We start from the raw sequence: 18,585 nt of genomic DNA on the forward strand, positions 1-18,585 counted from the left end.
ACTGGGAAGCCTGGCTGGTGCTGGCTTGCTGGAAACACACAGCTCCTCCAGGAAAGGCTCCAGCAACTGCAGCATCACCCTGTCTGGGTAAGCCTGGTTGCTGTGGATTTCCTGACTAATTTCCTCAAGCACTGAACCCATCTGCAGGTCCACCCATCCCTAAAATGGCTTGCAGACACTTAAAATTTACAAACACACAAGTTAAAGCTGCCTTCCCACCGTATACCTACACCCTTCCTCCTGTCCTCGTACCATCTCCATTTCTGTACTCATTTCTCACACCTTTCTGAACCCTGGCGCCTCTCCTGACCCAGTGTTTTGTTCCTCAACTTCTGTAAAACAAGATTCTCACTTTCCATCCAGTTGCCCGAAAACCCTCAACCCAGTGGTTATCATACCCTCAATTGACATCCTACACTCTGGCTCAGGTAGATAGGGAGTCAGAAAAGCAGGGAATTCGTCCATACTGACAAGTGAATGGTGGCTCTTCCTCCTCTGGGCCTCCAAAACGATGCTGCTATTTATGGAGTACAGGCCCAGAGGTCCAGCTAGGGGCTTTCCTGTACCTACCCAGGCTGCCTCCTGCAGGAGCACATCAAGCAGAAGCAGCCCCCAGGAGCCCTCAGCTGCTGGGCAGCCCCCTCCCGAGTCTATGCCCTGCTTCCCTCCCACAGTCTCCATCAGCAGCTCTGCTCTGCATATTACTTCGTTTTTAATCACTGCATAACAGTCGTATGCATTGATGGGAGGGGTGTAGTCAAGTGGTGTTTGCCTTTCTGTGACTGATCTCCAGGTTCATCCATTATATCGCAAATGACAGCATTTTTTTAGGCCCATGTAGTATCCCATCAGGTGTCTAAACTATATCATTTTTATCCTTTCACCCACTTTCAGGCACTGAAGTTCTATCCCTTGGTTATTGTAGATAGAGTAACATTAACATGAGAGTGCACCTATCTCTGACAGTAAGGGCATCCTCAAAACTTGTACATAGAACTACCTTCTGACCCAGCAAGCCCACTAGCCAAAGGAATTGAAATCAGCCCAGTTGTTACTTGGCTAAAAACATTTTGCTCTTTAATGAAAGGTGGCACCACCCACTGTGAGAGGGAAGATGCTCTTTCTTAATTTCTATGCAACTTGCGATGCAGTCCTGCTTTCCAATATCCTTGAAAGAACCATCTGTTACTCACTTGGTCATAACCTTGACAGCCAGACCCTGCATTGAAAAGAAGAGATTTGTCACTGTAGATTTAGAAGTCTTCACAAAACACTTGGTTTTGTGAAATCTGAAATGATTACAGCTACCTACCACTTGCCATGCATTACACAGGAACACAATAATGGTTGTGTCAATCATAAAGACATATCGATTTAACTTCCAGTTGATTAGAATATTAGATATTAACATTATATCATGCTTTTGTGCCTTATTGTACTGACATCTACTCATATATAATGCTGACTTCTCTAAGTGAAGATGAGTTCGGTCACTGATGAGTGGAGCTTAGCAGCTGTTGTGTGTAGGGGTGGGAGTGGAATACTGTGAGTGCTATGGTGCCTACATTCTCAAAGGATCCAATCCCTTTCATAGTGTTTGACAATATTATAGAAAGGGAACCATTTACAGGACCATACCTCTTCTAATGTCTGTTTCAGTCGCCTGATCTAATAGAGTCTAGCATGATTAAGAGTAGTGCAAATTGGGCCCGGTGCGGTGGCGCAAGTGGTTAAAAGGTCCTCGCCTTGCACGCCCGGGATCCCATATGGGCGCCGGTTCTAATCCCGGCAGCCCCGCTTCCCTTCCAGCTCCCTGCCTGTGGCCTGGGAAAGCAGTCGAGGACGGCCCAAAGCTTTGGGACCCTGCACCCGTGTGGGAGACCCGGAAGAGGCTCCTGGCTTCGGATCGGCATAGTATCGGCCCGTTGCGCTCACTTGGGGAGTGAATCATCGGACGGAAGATCTTCCTCTCTGTCTCTCCTCTCTGTATATCCGCCTTTCCAATGGAAAAATAATAAAAATAAATCTTTAAAAAAAAAAAAGAGTAGTGCAAATAATTCCAGATGCTGGATCCAATGTGGTGACACATTAGGCTAATCTTATACCCTTTGATGCCAGCATCCCATACGCATGCCAGTTTATTTCCTAGCTACTCCACTTCCTAGCCAGTTCTCTGCTTGTGGCTTGGGAAGACAGTGGAGAATGGTCCAGGGCCATGGGATCCTGCACCCACATGGGAGTTCCCAGCTTTGGCTCCTAGCTCTGGCTTTGCAGCCATTTAAAGCAATGAACCAGCAGATGAAAGACCTTTTCTGTTTGTCTCTCCTCTCTCTGTGAAATCTGCTTTTCAAATAAACATAAATAAATCTTTAAAAAAATAATTCCAGATGCTTCATGATTGTTAATAATTCTATGTAGCTTAACAATATGCCTTTATATTATATAGATTTTAATTGTCCTTTTTATTGTCCTGGAAATGCCTTGTAAAGTGAAACCAAACCACAAAAATATGATAAGGAAACCAATTTTATTTCCCTATTCCAATTTCCATCCAAGAATCTCCTGCTTTCTACTACATGTATAGGCTAATTCATTTCATAGAAATGCTTAATGCTGGTATATGGGGGGAAAAAAACACACTGCATACCCTCTCTCCCTTTCTTCCTTTACCCTGCCATTCTCTGACTCACAAGTTCCTGGGAAAACCAAGAAAATGAAAGAGCTCAGGTTCAAAAGTCCATCTCCTTCATGCCCTGCCAGGACAAAGGAGCAAGCAGCAATGTTGATGTTGATGTCAACTTCAAGCTGCTTAAGAAAATTGACTAGATGACAATGTCAAAAAGAAGCTGAAAGTGAAATTGGCCCATGCAAAAGCTGCACTCCAGTCAAACCCTACCATGAGTCACTGGAAATAGTTGAAGTTGAAAGCCTTTGTGTTGCTCTTACAATATAATACAAACTCCAAAGAGTGAGAAAAGAAAACCACCTCTTTACCTTGTTTATTTAATAAATGCTTTTAAATGAGCTTTGTGACTTGCTACAGCTCAATTAATAATATAACATCATGTTATTTATTGTGGTAAAGGAAGAAGACTGAAGTACTCTAAAAGAAATTATACAGAGAAAAAAACAATGGTTAACCCCAATGGTATAATACAGTTATTTATACAGACATACTTATATATACACATGTAAACATACCAGATTTACTAATATCATGGCAATCCATATTCAATGTGTAAATCCAAATAATGCAGTCATAAGGAATAAAACATCAATGATATTTAAAGTACCAAAATAATATTTGATGTCCACAATTGGATCATATTGCATGATAATGATTCCACCAAAATTACACTCTTTGCTGCAGGTCTTACTATTGAGTTGAGAGAGGTTCTACAGGATAATCTCTTTTCAAAACAATAACTGTGCTGTTCATTTTACACACCATGTGCACTAAGCACTGACAGCAAAGAGGTGAAATGCAAGTCATGCACTCTGGAAAAGAGTCATTCTCCAGCTAGAGAGACTTCACAGGGAGGTCTCATGAATGGGTCACTTCTGCATACTAACACCGTGCTCAGAGCCCAGAACAAAATAGATGCTCAGTAAATCTTTGTCAGAATGCAGTAAAACCCTACCACACAAAGGCATAACTATCCAGCTCTTAGAAACTAGTCCTTGAAGACTCCCCTACATCATATTGAAGCTCAGGGGTTCAAGCATCCACTCTGCTTCCCATCCAGCTTCTTGCTCAGGTAGACCCTGAGAGCCAACAGGTGCAAGTGTAAGTACTTACCTCTCTGCCATACACATGGGACACCCAGATGAATTTCTAGACTCCTGACGTTCACTTCAGGGCTGAACCATGCAGATAAAAGATCTCTCTTTCTTTCTTTCTATCTTATCTCCTACCATCCCCCACCACTTCAAGTGGCTATTGAGTGTTAGTAGTAATTTACTATTTCTACTTGTACTTAAGAAGGAAAATTACAAAACCTGTAAAGCAGCACAGAAAGTGTGAATACCTCATTTATGATCTACCAACACTACAAAATATTGCCAGGAAGTCTTATAAATAAGCTTTGCAAAGTTTGATATTATCTCTTGAGTGACTGAAACATGTATGAAAAATAAATCAGGAACCAGAATCACCAAAGTTCAAGACAATCACATAACAATGAAACTTCCAAAGTTATTTGCCAATGATGACATCCTGTCATAGCTGATGTCTAATATGGAAATAACTTCTAACCATAACCCTTAGTAAGTAAGACATATTAGTTTGCATTGTTCAGTGTCACTATGAGTATGTTATTAAAGGAGGGGAAGAATACTTAAAAATATTACAAATTCTAGAAGGAAAAAGCTGTGGACCAATGAATTAGCTCTTTTCTATTAGCAATAGTAAGTTACAGCTATTCTTCTAACCTTTCTCCTAATCAAATAATTTGAATGAAATTTTAAAATTAATTTTAAATAAATAAATTCAGTCATAATGGAAAGACCACTTAATTTTTTTCTTTCTTACCCAAGGTGATACAGTAATAGGTTTTCAACATGGTACTTTTCATAAATTTTTAGTAAAAGCAATGCATTTCTCTTATTTTAAAGTATTAAATGCTTGTTCCCTATGGAAACCCCTCAATGAAAAGTTAAAAACTTTAAATATGTTTTGTGAAAAGAGACTGAGTTGACACAAATCATTAATCTTCATCTCAAAGACATCCTGGTCATTCTCCAATGGACCAAACGTTCATCTAGGACCTGGTAAGTACTCACTTCCTTCATGTAGTCAGGTTTTTGGAACTTGATATCTCCCACAACCTTTGATAACAGTGTCCCAAAGTCAAGGTAACAAAAGAACTTTGCATTAATATAGAGAATTTAAAGCTATAGTCAAATTTGGAGGGAATAAACCATCCCTTTTCCCTATACTACAAGTCTTTTAATATACAAGCATCTAGATTGAATGAAACCTCCTTCTTTGGAGAGTAACTATAACACTGTGCAGTTTATTTGCATACAAAAGACTTAAAATATTTAGTTTAACACTCTAAAAATAAAGCAATTGTATCCTACCATTTTGGGTGCTGCCCTCTGACTCGAAAGTCAACAAGAAAGTTTCTGAGCTCAGTGAGTTTCTGAGCTCAGTGGAAAGAATATTAAAGATCTAGAAATAAGAGAAACTGTCCTTCCTGACCTCACAGAGAGAAGGCATGGGCGAAGGGATACAGGTTAACTTATCAGGTTCAGCACTGGCCTTCGTCATGACAGTATAATCACTGAATGAATGAATGAATGAAGCAATGAATGGACTAAGCAAACCAATGACAGGAAAGCAACCATGTGGAAATGGAAGAAGACAGCTGCTGATGGCAGAAAGCCAAATTTATCTTTCTATTCCCAATAGTTAATAAGCACAAAGTGGGTCTCCACTTAAGAATTCATTGGATGACAGCTCAATCACTGATCATATGTAAAGCAGCTCACCGGTGGAAAAAAAAAAACTGCCCTACAAAGAGTGAGCTCCAAAATCCTCTGCTCAGATTCTCCCGTGAGAAAGGGTCTCTACCAAGCAACAGAGCCAAAGGTTGCAGTCACCACCACAGAGCGCAGGCGCAGACAATCCTTCCCAGGGCCTCAGAGATCCTTTGTAACCCCCAAACACTGAGAAGCTGTGTTATATTTCCAAAGCAGTACATCAGTTGAAACATCCACCATATTCGGCTCCAGAGAGATGATGAGTACTTGAGAAGAGACACTATGAAGGTGACAGTGTCCCCTGCTAGACAGTCACCAGACGCAGACTGTGGTTGGCGTCACCTCCAGGACACCTCTTCTTCAGGCCTCCGGCGCTTCCAGGCTTTGTGAAACTTTCAAGTCAGTGAGACTGTCTTAGTCTCTACACATCTACTCACCAGTAGTGAAATTCACACCACACCAAATGATCCCCCCCCCACGCACATACACAACACTGAACTGTGTGTTTGCATACTGCACGGGTGCTGCTTCTTACTCATAACCTATGAAGGACCCTTAAGCTAACACCATATATTCTTCATTAATGAATTGAATTGGGAAAATGCACTATATTTGATAATATCTGAATGCCTCTTGTATATAAAGTGTACATTGATTCAGGAAAAGTTGGTCTTCTACTTATAGGTATTGTTAGAGATGTATATGATCATGTAAAACAAAGTTCCTGGGCCTGGTGCAGTAGCTTAGCAGCTAAAGTCCTCACCTTGCACACACTGGGATCCCATACTGGGTGCTGGTTTGTATACCAGCAGCCCTGATTCCCATCCAGCTCCCTGCTTGTGGCCTGGGAAAGCAGTTGAGGGCGGCCCAAAGCCTTGGGACCCTGCACCCCTGTGGGAGACCCAGAAGAGGCTCTGGGCTCCTGGCATTGGATTGACTCAGGTCTGGCCATTGCAGCCGCTTGAGGAGTGAATCATCCAACAGCAGATCTTCCTCTCTGTCTCTCCTTCTCTCTGTATATCTGACTTTCCAATAAAAATAAATAAATCTTTAAAACACACACACACACACATTTCCTATTTGGGGTTGAAGTCCTCTAAATTTGAAAGTACCTGTAACAAAAGATCAAGAAAATGCTGGCAAAGAGCAAGGGCTTTGGAGTTCAACTTAGCAGTTTGAACGCCAGTTCTGCCATTTACATGCTAAATTATACAGTGCTGTACGTTACAGCTGGAATACAACAACAACAACAACAAAAGGACAACTGAGGAATACTCAATCCCGTGGCTGCCTGCAGTCTCCGGATAGATATGGTGGCTGCCCCACACCTCGTATCTCTTTCTCTCTCTCTCTCTCACACACACACATCTCTAAGCACTCACAGAGTCCACTTAGAAAAGAGCCTCCCTTCCTTCCACATGCCCCTGTACGGCTCCTAAAAAGCCTGAGCTGGGGACTGACAATTAGAAACAGTAGGAACCTAAACTTCCACAAACGTGAGTGGGAAAATTAGGGGAGTTCTTTCTGAACACAGGCCTTGGTCCCCGGGAAGGTGAACAGCGAGCAAAAGCCCAGGGATGTCCACCTGAGCAAGGACGCTGACACGTATGCCCTCTGGTGGCTCTCAGTCCAGTCAGAGGCTTCTGGAGCAAGGGACAAAGGAGATCTCCATAATCCCAAACTTCCTTGCTCAGTTTCTTCACAAGGAGCAAGGTTAGGCATGGTGGGGGAGGGGATGGGGCAGGTAACAGGTGTGTTCTCTCAACTCCCACTGTCCTCCCCCTGCTTGGTTTGTCCTTAGGCCTGACTTCTGCCAGGGAAACCCACCACACAGGCTCGAGGCTTGGGGGAGGGGGGCAGGGAAAGTGACAGGGACAGGCACAACCCCCGGTCCCCCACAGCCAGGTGCCACATCAGGCCCTGATCCTCTCCCGCAGAGGCCTGACTCCAGCTGCCAAGGAACTCCTGTCTGCCATGGTCTTATCACTCCCAGAGTTCCATCATTTGCCCCAACACACCCAAGGGCATACAGTTTTCGGGGGGGAGGGGGTCTTTGGAGCTAACCCCCATTCTTTATATCTCAGAGAACTCAAAGAGCAAAGAACAGAGGCCTCCCACCAGCACCTGGCCTGGGCTCCTGGGAAAATCTCTCGACTTGCCAAGAGAACCCCACCCTGCTCTGTGTCTTCTACGCCCTGTCCTTTGGGGGCTATGAGAGGATTTGGTCCAGCACTGCACCCTCTCTGGATGCCTCCCATCTTCTCTAGCTTCCTGATCATATGGCAGAGCCACAACAGGGTGCTTACAGAGATGGCCCCATAGGGTCTTGAATCAGTCGTGAGGGCCTCATCAGGCCAACAGGGTAGCTTGACACCCTAAACCCTTATGCCTCTGCCCTCACAGTGAGAAGACTAGAAAACAAACCATGTTGCTTCGGCTAAAATGAGCAGGCTTCCTAAATGTGCACTCATACAGAAAAAAAAAAAAAAAGGCAGTAATGGCTGTAGGGGGAAGTGGGAAAGAAGAAGAGAGGGAATGTCACAGCATGGGGACAAAACATCAGTCTCAGAAAATCTTCAGAGGCTAGGACCCGTGGGCACCCCCAGCCCCGCAAGTCTTAATGGGCGAAGCTTCTGCACTGAAACTTCAGTGCCTGGATCTCCGGCAGAGGGCAGGACGCAAAGGGGAGGGAAGCCTGCACGTGGCCAGCAGGAACCACAAGGAGACGAGGCCCAGAGCCCAGGCCTCTTCTGGGCCTCCCTGGGCTGGCCACCTGAGCACCTGGCCCGCCACCAGGGCCCAGCGTGACTCCTTGCGGCGCCACACCCACAGGCTGCCATGTTCTCTTCCCACAAACCTGAGGTTTTCCCTTAAAGCAGAGCTCAGGCTGGCAGGGATGAGTGCAGTTAGCCAGTCTGGCTTGGGTAGTGGCTGCAGGGCAGGCTAAGCAGTGCCTGGCCACTGAGCTGCCCCTGAGGCAGAAACCACTGAGCATCTTTGAGGATACCTGCTCTGTATGTGGCAAGGTGGACAAAATGCCCAAAATACACCCAAAACAAGAGTCGGGACCCAAAAGGGTCCCACTCCCTGTTTCTCTGGACTCCCTGTGGGGTGCCTGTGTGTAGGATTTCTGCAGAAGATAGTCCATTTTGTTAAGCCTTTGAATATTCAAATTGAAAGTATCGCGCAATCATTGATTGTCAAATCATGGGTTTCTAGAGGTTTTAAATACTTGGCATGAGGGGGAAAAAACTCAAACCTATACCCGAAGGTATAAAACATTAATTCTGTTTGTCTCCTGCTCCAGGGACCTGGGTGCAGCCGGATGCTTTGTGAAACTTTAAAAATGTTGCATCTCTGCTTCTCTCCCTGCACTAGGAGAAGCCTCCTTAGGCGCCAAGACTCTGCAGCTGCAGGACCCAGCCTCCGACCAAGCTCGTGCTGATCACCATGTCGGGTAACTTGGCCGCTTCTCCTGGGATCGGGTCACGCGGGGCCAGGGGGCACTGCAATCCGGGCGTTATTTCCACAGCTTTTCCTGTGTAGAACAGAGAGACACAAAGTCAGAGCACCCGAGTAAGGACCGGGCGGGGATCCGGGAGAGGGCGCGGGCCACGCTGCGGTCGCTCCCATTCAACACCTGCTCCGGAGGGCTGAGGCCCCGAGGCCGAGATGGCCGCTCCGGACGCTGGTGCACCCCGGGCCCTGGCCCACCCTCCCACATCCACCATCTCGGGTCTCAGCACTTTGCGGCGCCAACCCTGCGCACCCAAAAGCGGCGGCTGGGGGAGCTAGAGGCTCACTTTGGAGCCCGGGACGCGAGCAGGGCACTGGCCACACCGAGCCGAGCTCTGGCAGTCCCTGGGCAGACCCCCCGAGGAGGGCCCCGCCAGCCGCGGAGCCGGGAGCTGAGCAAGGAAGAGGGATGGGGGAGACACGGGGCACGGAGATGGCGCGACCTCCGGGCCCCGCCGGCAGGACGCAGGTCTTTCTGGATCTGGGCAAGGAATCCCTCAATATCCTTCCCTGGGGAGCCACTAGCTCCCTGAACTTGGCCTGGACCGAGGGGAGAAGGGATCCCCACTATGCCCAGCTGCGGTCCCTGCAGCAGCCAGACGAGGCGCTGATGGCCTGGCACAGTAGCCACGCGCCCAGATTGAATGGCCCCTCCCCGAGCGGTCCCCGGGGCTCACTCCAGGGTGAAGGTCAGGATAGGAGGCTTACTGGGCTCCTGTGGTCACCCCCCTACCCCACCCGGGAGCTAATCTGGCCCGGACCCAGCTTGGCCTTACAGCGGCTACTACTCACTGCGGCTCTAGCGGGGTCGGGCTGCAACTGCCCCACTCCCAGTGCACACAGGGTCCCTCCCCGCGGACCTCTCCGGCGCACAAGACCCGTCGCTCCAGGGCGCTACGGATCGGCCTCCGGCTAGCCCTTGGACGGTCCCTCTCGGTGGAGTGCGCGGTCCTCGGGCGTCCCAGCAGCTAGCGCTGCGCGGACTTGCCCCAGAGGCTGCGTGCGCCACCAGAAGCGCCTGCCCCAGGAAGGGAGGGGTGGGGAGAGAGGGGAAGAAGGGAAGAGCAAGAGCAATGTTGGGGCCGAAAAAAGAGAGGAGGAAAAGATGGAGCACAGAAAAGGCTGAAAAAGGGCAGGGGCGGGGGGCGGGGGGAGAGAAGAAAAGTAAAAATGGATAAAACTAGCAAAGAGACAGGGATCCCTGAACTGGATTCTGCTTCTGGGGTCAGCCTGGCAGGTCCCTCCGCTGGGGACCAGTTTGTCCCAGGACTGCCATCCAGACCAAGGGTGTATAAAGGTCAGGCCGCCGTCTGCTGAAGCCAGGCCTGGTGTGGTGGAGAGGGTCCTTGGGACCACATGTGGGGTGTACTAGGGCCCCCACTGAGGGACCCAGAGCAGGCTACAGCTGCAGGGCTGGGTCCAAACTCCAGGCGCTCCCCTAAATGTTAGCCAAGGGGGTGCGTGCGTCCAGAGCCTAGGCAGCACTCCCCTGTGGCCAGGACAAAACTCCCCCTCTAATCTACAGAGCTTCTGTTTCCATGGGGGCGTCCAGAAACTTGTTCAGCCTCACTGTGTCCTTTGAATAGGGAAAAATCTGAGTTTTCCACTGCCTTTCAGCATTCTCTTGATGTCCTCCTAGAAACTGAGCTATCCTGGCGCCATAGCCTGTCAAGGGAAACCCAGCCCCAATATACAAACCTTGGACTTGACCACTGACTCAGTTGCCTTTTCCCAGAAAAACCGAAGGTCTATCAAGGTGTCCGTGTGAAGATCACAGTAAAGGAGCTGCTGCAGCAGAGAAGGGCACACCAGGCGGCCTCAGGGGCGACCGTAAGCATGAAACCTCTCCCTTGTTCCCCGGGGCACAGGGATGCCCCTGCCAGCCCTGCCTCTGAGAAAGTGTGCAGGCCTGGGGCTCCCCGGCTGAGAGCTGGCAGGTCCCCTTTTCCCTCTCTGTTCACCACAGGAGGCCACAGAGAATGGGGGATGGGAGGTGGATGGGGGAGGATATTGTGGAATTTGGGGGGATTGCATTCTCCACAGATCAAAGTATTAAAGGCTTCCTGGCCCAATGCAGGGACAGGGCTGGGCAGCAGGTGAGTAAGTCATTATGGGGTTAGGAAGGCTGTGTGTGTGTGTGTGTACAAACCTCACACACCCACAGTGCAGCTCTCCTAGAAATCCCATTCATTTTAGGGAGGACTTCCAGGGATGCACCTGTGGAAAACCCCTTCCAATCCTCTGTTTCTTTGACCTGTGAGGTCACCTCTCTGTAAATCGCCAGGCCCTGGAAGCTTCCAGCAAAAAAGAGCTATGCCATTGCAGAGGTCATGGCTTAGAGGGTATATGAAACCAGTTCCTTAAGAGTCCATGTTGCCAGAATGAAGCTGCAAGTTGTTACAGAGTTGGTCAGGACAACCTTAAGGACACTTCTCCATAGCCCAATGCAAACAGACATCTCCAGAAGCACTCAGGGAAGTGGCAACAGAGGCAGGGGCAGAACCAAAGAAGCCACGTGGAGTTCCCAAGGAGCAGCAACTTATTGCTGAAAGCCCTTGGCCACACAATTGCCTATGGGTAGATGTGGGTGTGGAGGTAGGATCTGACAGCTGGGTTGTGTATTGCCCACGTTAGGGTTGGTCCTTCTCCAGCCTGTTGACATCTGTAGCCTGTGGTTTTGTGCCTGGTGCTGCTTGTGAGCAGTGTATGGCTTCCTATGAAACAGAAGGCAAATGACATGGGGGTGTTGAGCCGATAGATGGAGTGAGTTCAGATCTGAGCTTCTCCATGGTGGATATGCTCTAACAAATTATTTCAATCTCTCTTTCTTCAGTTTCTCTTCGTCTTAAATTTGGAGCAAATGGGGTTTTTGTGAGGGTTTTATACAGCATTTGGAAACAGTGTTTTCCACATAATGAATGCTTAAGAAATGCTAGCTATCACTCCAGCTGTTGGAAGAAAGCAACTAAAACAAAATGCCCACCAAGAATTAAAAACCAGCTGTTCATGAATGCTCCTTCACACCCTTCGCTTAAACTTTGGCACTCAAGTGTGACTTGCTATGATTTAGCATACACAGCCAGGGAAGCTAGAAATTCCCTATGCAGACTGCCAGGGAACACAGCAAAACTTCCCTACACTTAGAGAGCTTTCCAGTGACTCTAAAACAATTTTTATTCTTTTTGGCATCCTCATGTCATTGATAACTACCAGAAGAAGAAGTAAACAGGTCATCAGAAGTCTGTTTCCCTATCACAGCTCAAGGTCATATTGTTGCATCTCTTCAAGATAGAGCTAGAAGTGGGGCCAATTTGATCTCATTCTTAGTATGAAAACCTTGCCCACCTACGGGTGTTTTAACCTCCTCTTTCTGGAAATCCAGCAACACTCAGCAAGAGTCTGGTTAGCCAAAAGGGAGAAAAAAGAAAGAGAGAAAAAAAAGTCCTCATGTCCATAACAAAACATATGGTTCTTTAGGAAGCTTTGGTTGGTAGTAGCTGGAGCAATCCCCTGGGTTTGGTAGTTGTTGCTTTGGGGGTCTTTACAGATTTTGTTTGGCCACTGTTGTCCTCCTTAGCCAGCTACAGGAACTAAAGCCAAGATAAATGCTCTCATTTGAGTATCTGACCATTTTCTGCTCACTGGTACAGTTAGACACAACCTAACTTTTTTAAATCCCCTCACTGCTAAAAACAAAGCAGGACATCTGGACCTGTGCCTTCCATAAATATGCAAAGTGGACAGAACTTGCCCTACTTTGCTTTCTGGAAGAAGTACTGATCTATGTGCTCACAAGCATGTAGGGGTAACACACCCATAATTTGATGGGGAGTGTCAAATGTCAGAATCCCTCCATTAGAGGCAGCAGGTGGGATTCTGGAAGTGCTGTGCAAGTATACCCAGTAGGCAAGGACGCCAGAGACCAGATGATAACTTGTGCCTGCCGTGCTGTCAATGCAGACTTCTCTGGTTCAGCAGAGATGATCTCCAAGTTGTTCATCTGTTGAAGAATACTTCTAGACAACTATAAGCCACAAAGAGAATTAATTGTAACCAATATTCCAGAACAGGAAAGTTCTCTTCATTTGTTGTCAAGTAAGAAGGTCATCATGAATGCAGGTTATAGGCTAGGATCAACAGCCCAGGTCTCAAGCAGTGCCAGGGGAAAATGTGTACAACTGGGATTGGTAAATAGATTCTAAAATATACATATACGTATATAGTTTCAGTTTGTACCCACATGCACGTACACACACACACAGATACACATATGCACACATACATACACACACTCCTGCCTTTAGGATAAAGAAAAACGTGAGTTAGCACTTATCTAAAGATAAAATTTACCTTTCCTTTTTTAACCATTAATTTTTTTAAAACAGCCTTGATGTGTTTTACTAAATTGTAGATTGTGGGGATTTGTGCTGTTTGAAATCTAAAAGAGAGAGAGGTGCCTTTCTTTGTATTCTCGGAGCAAAGTAGAAAGTGAACCCATGACTAGAAAGATAATATCAAGTAGGATATTGTAAACATACCTCGGGGAGATAACAACAGGATAACAGAGAGGCCGGCAAACAGGCCCATCCAGGGGGAGGAATTGGGTTAATGAGAGCTCTACAATGAAGCAGATTTTTAAAAGCCCACTCCTTCCAAGTCCTTTAGTTCAAGCTGCAGCCAAATATTTGCATAAAGAGTTGGTAAAGGATTCCAGCTTCCTGGTTCATGACTTTACAGCATGGATCGTTTTCAAAATTCACACCACCTCCTGTTTCAGCAGAAGTCGATGGCACAGCAGTCCCAGTGGCTCCCAGGACAGGTGTCTGGAGCTTGGCTTCCCAGCCCAAGAATGCCAGGGCAACGCTGGTCCCTTTAAAGTTTAAAGCCACCACCTGAAATCTAAAAAGAAAAAAAAAATTCTAAATTACTCATTTAGTATAATTAGCCATGCAGCTGGAAGATGCAGGCTACTCGACTATAAACAGTGAAAAGGAGCAGTTTCATCAGCTTGCAGTACTCAGTACAGCAATGAAGAAAGCAACCTTTCTTTATAAAAAGCAGTCGGAAGCACACAAAGACCTGCATGATCTCCTACCATAAACTACCGTAGATTGCTGTAACTCACTGACTCCAAGGCTTTAAGGAAGTATCTTCTATTTTGATATTTTATACATAGTAAGAATATGTGAGCATGTTTGGCTACTCAGGATTCAAAAAGGTAGGAATTATGTTCTCTGGGGGAATTCCTACAGCTCAGGATCCAGATGGCATATGAAAATGTTGAGGAAAATGATTGACTAAGTTATAGATAATTGGCTTTAAGTAAATGTTAGTCCCTATTAGTTTGAAAGTCAATACTAGCAAGGCTGTTTGCCGAGTTTTCTCAAACTGATACATTTCTGTAACAAAGTATTTACATTCATTTTTTTAAGAAAAATTAATAGCCTTAAAATTTGTGTGGGAGAGCTGATATTAAGGAAAAAAAAAATTTCCCAAGCAAACACAAACCTTGACTCTAAAGAAAGCATAGCATTATTTGTTTTGAAGGAAGGCAACTGTCTTTAGGGAGAAATAATCAGCTTACCTTATGGTAGAGGCAGAGCTCCTGCCCAAATGTCTCAGCTTCCCCTTGCACACCTTGAACTTCACTTTGTTTCATGGTCATGTCCTTCCTTTGGCAGCTGTCGGGAGGCAGCAGTATCCATCGAACAGAGCCAGTCACAACATCCTCTGCAGGTCAGTAAAGCCAGCATTCCAATTCCCTCAAAACCTCTTTCAGACATTCATCTGGGAAGTCTTTCAAAAGTGCTTGATTCAGGGGTTAAGATAGGCACCGCCATTTAATTGGAATCCAACCAATCAGAAAGGGAACAAAGCTTAGTGACTGCAGATGTAAGCTCTGTAAGGAAGCAGGCACACGTTTCTGCCTTTGTTTCTAAGCTGTCTCTTCTCTGCTGTCTAGGCAGTCCCCAGAGTCTTGTTCTTCACATTTATTCTACTTCCTCATCTCCAGGCAACTGGAGCCCCCGTGATCTATTGCAGTGTACTTTTCGGTGGGATGCAGAACATCCTGTAAGGCGCTAGCATATTGCTTTTGTCCCTGTTCATTTACCTTCCAGCCGACAGGGGCTTCCCTCCCCCGTTCTTTTCCCAGAAAGCAGTTCAAACAAGTGTGTAAGTTTTCTCAGCCCAGGACGAATAACCCTATTACGTAAACACTGCTGCCAATGCCACTCAGCAGCGAAGAGTTTAGGAAGGTCATACATAAGGAAGCCTGCGTGCATGGTGGTTCCCACTTAAAAGTGTCACTTTAACTTTAACCTTAAAGGAACTTGAAACTTTCAAACAAAAATCAAGTTGCTTGCAGTTGTTTACGTGGGCGTACCCTAGACCTTTCTTCTTGAAACAGTTAAGAAAAATTACCACAAATTGAGCCTATTGGTACCAAAAAGAAAAAAAAAAATTAAGATTATCCTTATTTAAAACTTAACAATTTTTTCTGGTTAATAGTATGTTAACATTTTCACAGTCATGGTCACATGCTACATCGTTACATATTACATGATAATGCACCATGTGACCTTTTGTCCTTTAAAACAAGCAGTACTGTTTCCTACTGTATTTCCAGGAGTCTCTGTTTTGTCATTTGCATCACCATTAAAACACTTCCTAAAGTTCTAGCCTCAACAATCACCATAAAGCAAGAGAATCCTTCGCCTTTGCGTCAAGTTGTCTTAGCACCTCAAACAGCTCTATCAGTTACTTCTGGGTGGTTTACTTGACCTGCAGTTTGAGGGGCTGGGCGTTGATGATTTGGTAGTTCAAGAAAAGAGGCTTGATGGGCCTGGTGGCGTGGCCTAGTGGCTAAGGTCCTCGCCTTGTGGTCCCAGGTTCTAATCCTGGCAGCTCCACTTCCTCTCTCTCTCTCCTCCTCTCTGTATATCTGACTTTGTAATAAAAATTTAAAATATAGCTTAAAAAAAAAAGAGCCTTGAGCCATGTGTGACTTGACTATGATGCTTGGAAGCAGGTTGAGTTCCCCTCTTTTATTTTTGCACTTGCCACATTTGCAGCCAATGTCCTCATTATAATCCATATTCAATTCATTAGGATTTGAATTAGCTAACAAAAATGTCTGAATTACCTGCCTTTTACCTTTTCTGGTACATCTTAAGTCCATCTCTCCTAGACATAGTAAATATTCAAATATAGAGTTTCGTTTAAACTGATAAGTGCCAATTCTCAAGCAAAAATCTGCCTCTTTTCTTTCTCCTCCAGGACTGTATATTGAACCGGAACAAATTTCTTCCACACCCAATTATTTTCAACCCCGAGATTTCTCCAGCTGTGCTTCTAATGAAGAAAATGCAGGCTGCCTGGACCAGATCTTCAATTCCTTCCTTCAGACAGAGACCCTCTCGGAACCTTTGCTCCACTCCACGCAAAGTGCTCCACACTATTTCCCAGACAGTTTCCAGGCTGCCCCTTCCCGCTTTAACCAGAACCTGGTAATTCATCTCTGTTCTTTATATAACTTGGTTGTTGCCAACTAAGGGTAATCATGCTTTGTAAGAGCTGGCAGCATCTCAGGAGAAATCATGCAAACACGATCAACGAGGAAGTCTTCCAAGGAAACAAGTAGGGACCATTTAGAACTCATTGTGTGGCAATAGTCATACATTGCAGGGCATCATTAAGATTTCCCAGCCTATACAAAATTGTAATAATAATAATTTTTAAAAAAGATTTCCCAAGGAGCTTATCCACATACACAAGTAAGCTGAAGTGCGACCACAAAAAGAGGGCTTCCTGGCAATATTTATTTGATGTCTTTTAAACTGTGACACTAAGACATCTACTAACCTAAACTAACATAAATCATGGTCATTGAATTTTTCAATGAGTCATGAGTTCTTGAAAATGGAATTAAGGCTGTGTCTACACAGGACTGACTTCACTCTGATAGTGGAGATGCGTTTTGCTTTGTCACTGAAGTGGCTTTGCTAGCAGGCCATTTGGGATTGGCATGCCTAACAAAGATGAAGCCCTAATTATTGAAAGAATCTGGATTGTGTCTGATGAATATAAAATTTTGAAAATGTGGTATCCTTTAAAATGAAGTACGCTTTCTAATAAGATACTAGTTGTATTTTTTAAAAAAAAAAAAACTTTTAAGGTTTTATTTTTAAGAGTTATACATAATTTTTTCTCTTGGTTGTCAGAAGTCTGTGTAGATGTGAGGCTCAATTTTAGAAGGAACAGGAAATGAACAGAATATGCATACTGTATTGAGGGCATACTGGGTCCCAGACACTCAGTTCCTTTCTGACCTCCATATTCGGCTCTGTCTAAAACAGTTGTAGGCATGCTCAAGAGGAAGCAGAAGGTACCTTTAGCACCTTAGTAGTGGAAACAGTAGTTACTAGTCTTGGAATATCCCGAAGAATCTAAATTCTACCACTTCTACATCCACCTGCTGCTCATGGTCAAGGTATGCAGAAACATCCAAGGTGCCACCTGCAGCTTATATCATGGCACACAGAAGGATCTGATGTACAGGTGACTTGAAGCATAATGGGATTTTGTGGTTTAAGAACAAAACATCCTCTAAAGTATGGTTATAACAAAGGAAGCCAGCGAAGCAAGGCAATCGATTGTTGGGAAATAAATGGGTAAATGTAGGCTGTGGTGTCATGAAATCACACAGTCAGCAAATAAAATTACTTCTGCCAACTTGGCTGTTTTGTTATTTCCGTCCTTACTCCACGTTAATAAACCCACACGGTACAATTCAATTACCGAGCTCTTTGTTCCTTACTTTTCACTTCTGCAGATTCCGGGATCACCTTCGGATTCCTCCACTCTCTCTGGCTCCTTAGATTACAGTTACTCGCCAGCTCAGCTGCCTTCCTACATCCCTGAGAACTTAAATTCTTCTGCTTCGGTGGACACCAGACACTGCGATTACCCCTCCGAAGACTGTGCCTACCATCCCTCGCCCTCCAGTGCCCAGTATAAGGGCTTCCCCCCAGCCGCGTCGGTCTGCTGCTGTGCCTCCTGCGAGGCGGAGCACTTGGATGCCTTCAGGACAGCGGAGTTCTTTTCCTACCCGAGCGCAGACTGCGTGGACTTTGCCTCCTCGGCAGCTGCTACCAATGATTTCTACACCAGGGAAACAAACTGCGACATCTGCTATACTTAATAGGAACTCTGCTTTTTCGGGACGTGGCGTGGGTACATCGGTTTTTTGTGCCACATCCAAATAGGCCTCCCATTAAGAAAACATCACAAGTACAGTTTGCCTATCACTACATCAGTTTTTTTGACACTAATTTAGGTTTCACTGGCAAGTCTTCAAACCTGGTTATGCTGTCTCTATTAGTTGCTCACAGTCAGAATTGTTGCAGGGAACTTTTGATTGTTTTAGCTTTCTGTGTAACGAACAAATATTATCTCTCTATTTTTTACCCAATAAATAATTTTTTTATTACTAAATGTTGGGTTTTTATTATTTTTTTAATTTCCAAGGAGTTGGAATTGTTCTGAGCATTCTCAAGCAATTCTAGAAATCATTAGTTGTTCTCT

The 18,585-nt window shown here is 45.4% G+C and overlaps 1 protein-coding gene across 1 annotated transcript; it reads left to right on the forward strand.

Annotated features, from left to right (window-relative positions):
* Window positions 1–10,170: 10,170 nt before the first annotated feature.
* Window positions 10,171–18,225, forward strand: COLCA2 (colorectal cancer associated 2). The gene is made up of 5 exons (XM_040976723.1): window positions 10,171–10,297; window positions 10,736–10,830; window positions 14,682–14,736; window positions 16,279–16,508; window positions 17,834–18,225. Exons 1-5 carry the CDS (start codon window positions 10,171–10,173, stop codon window positions 18,200–18,202), a joined length of 876 nt encoding a protein of 291 aa, XP_040832657.1. The 3' UTR covers window positions 18,203–18,225.
* Window positions 18,226–18,585: the final 360 nt, after the last annotated feature.

Source organism: Ochotona curzoniae, unplaced genomic scaffold (assembly GCF_017591425.1).
Source record: "Ochotona curzoniae isolate NIBS_2020 unplaced genomic scaffold, NIBS_Ocur_1.0 contig_2723, whole genome shotgun sequence".
NCBI lineage: Eukaryota > Metazoa > Chordata > Mammalia > Lagomorpha > Ochotonidae > Ochotona > Ochotona curzoniae.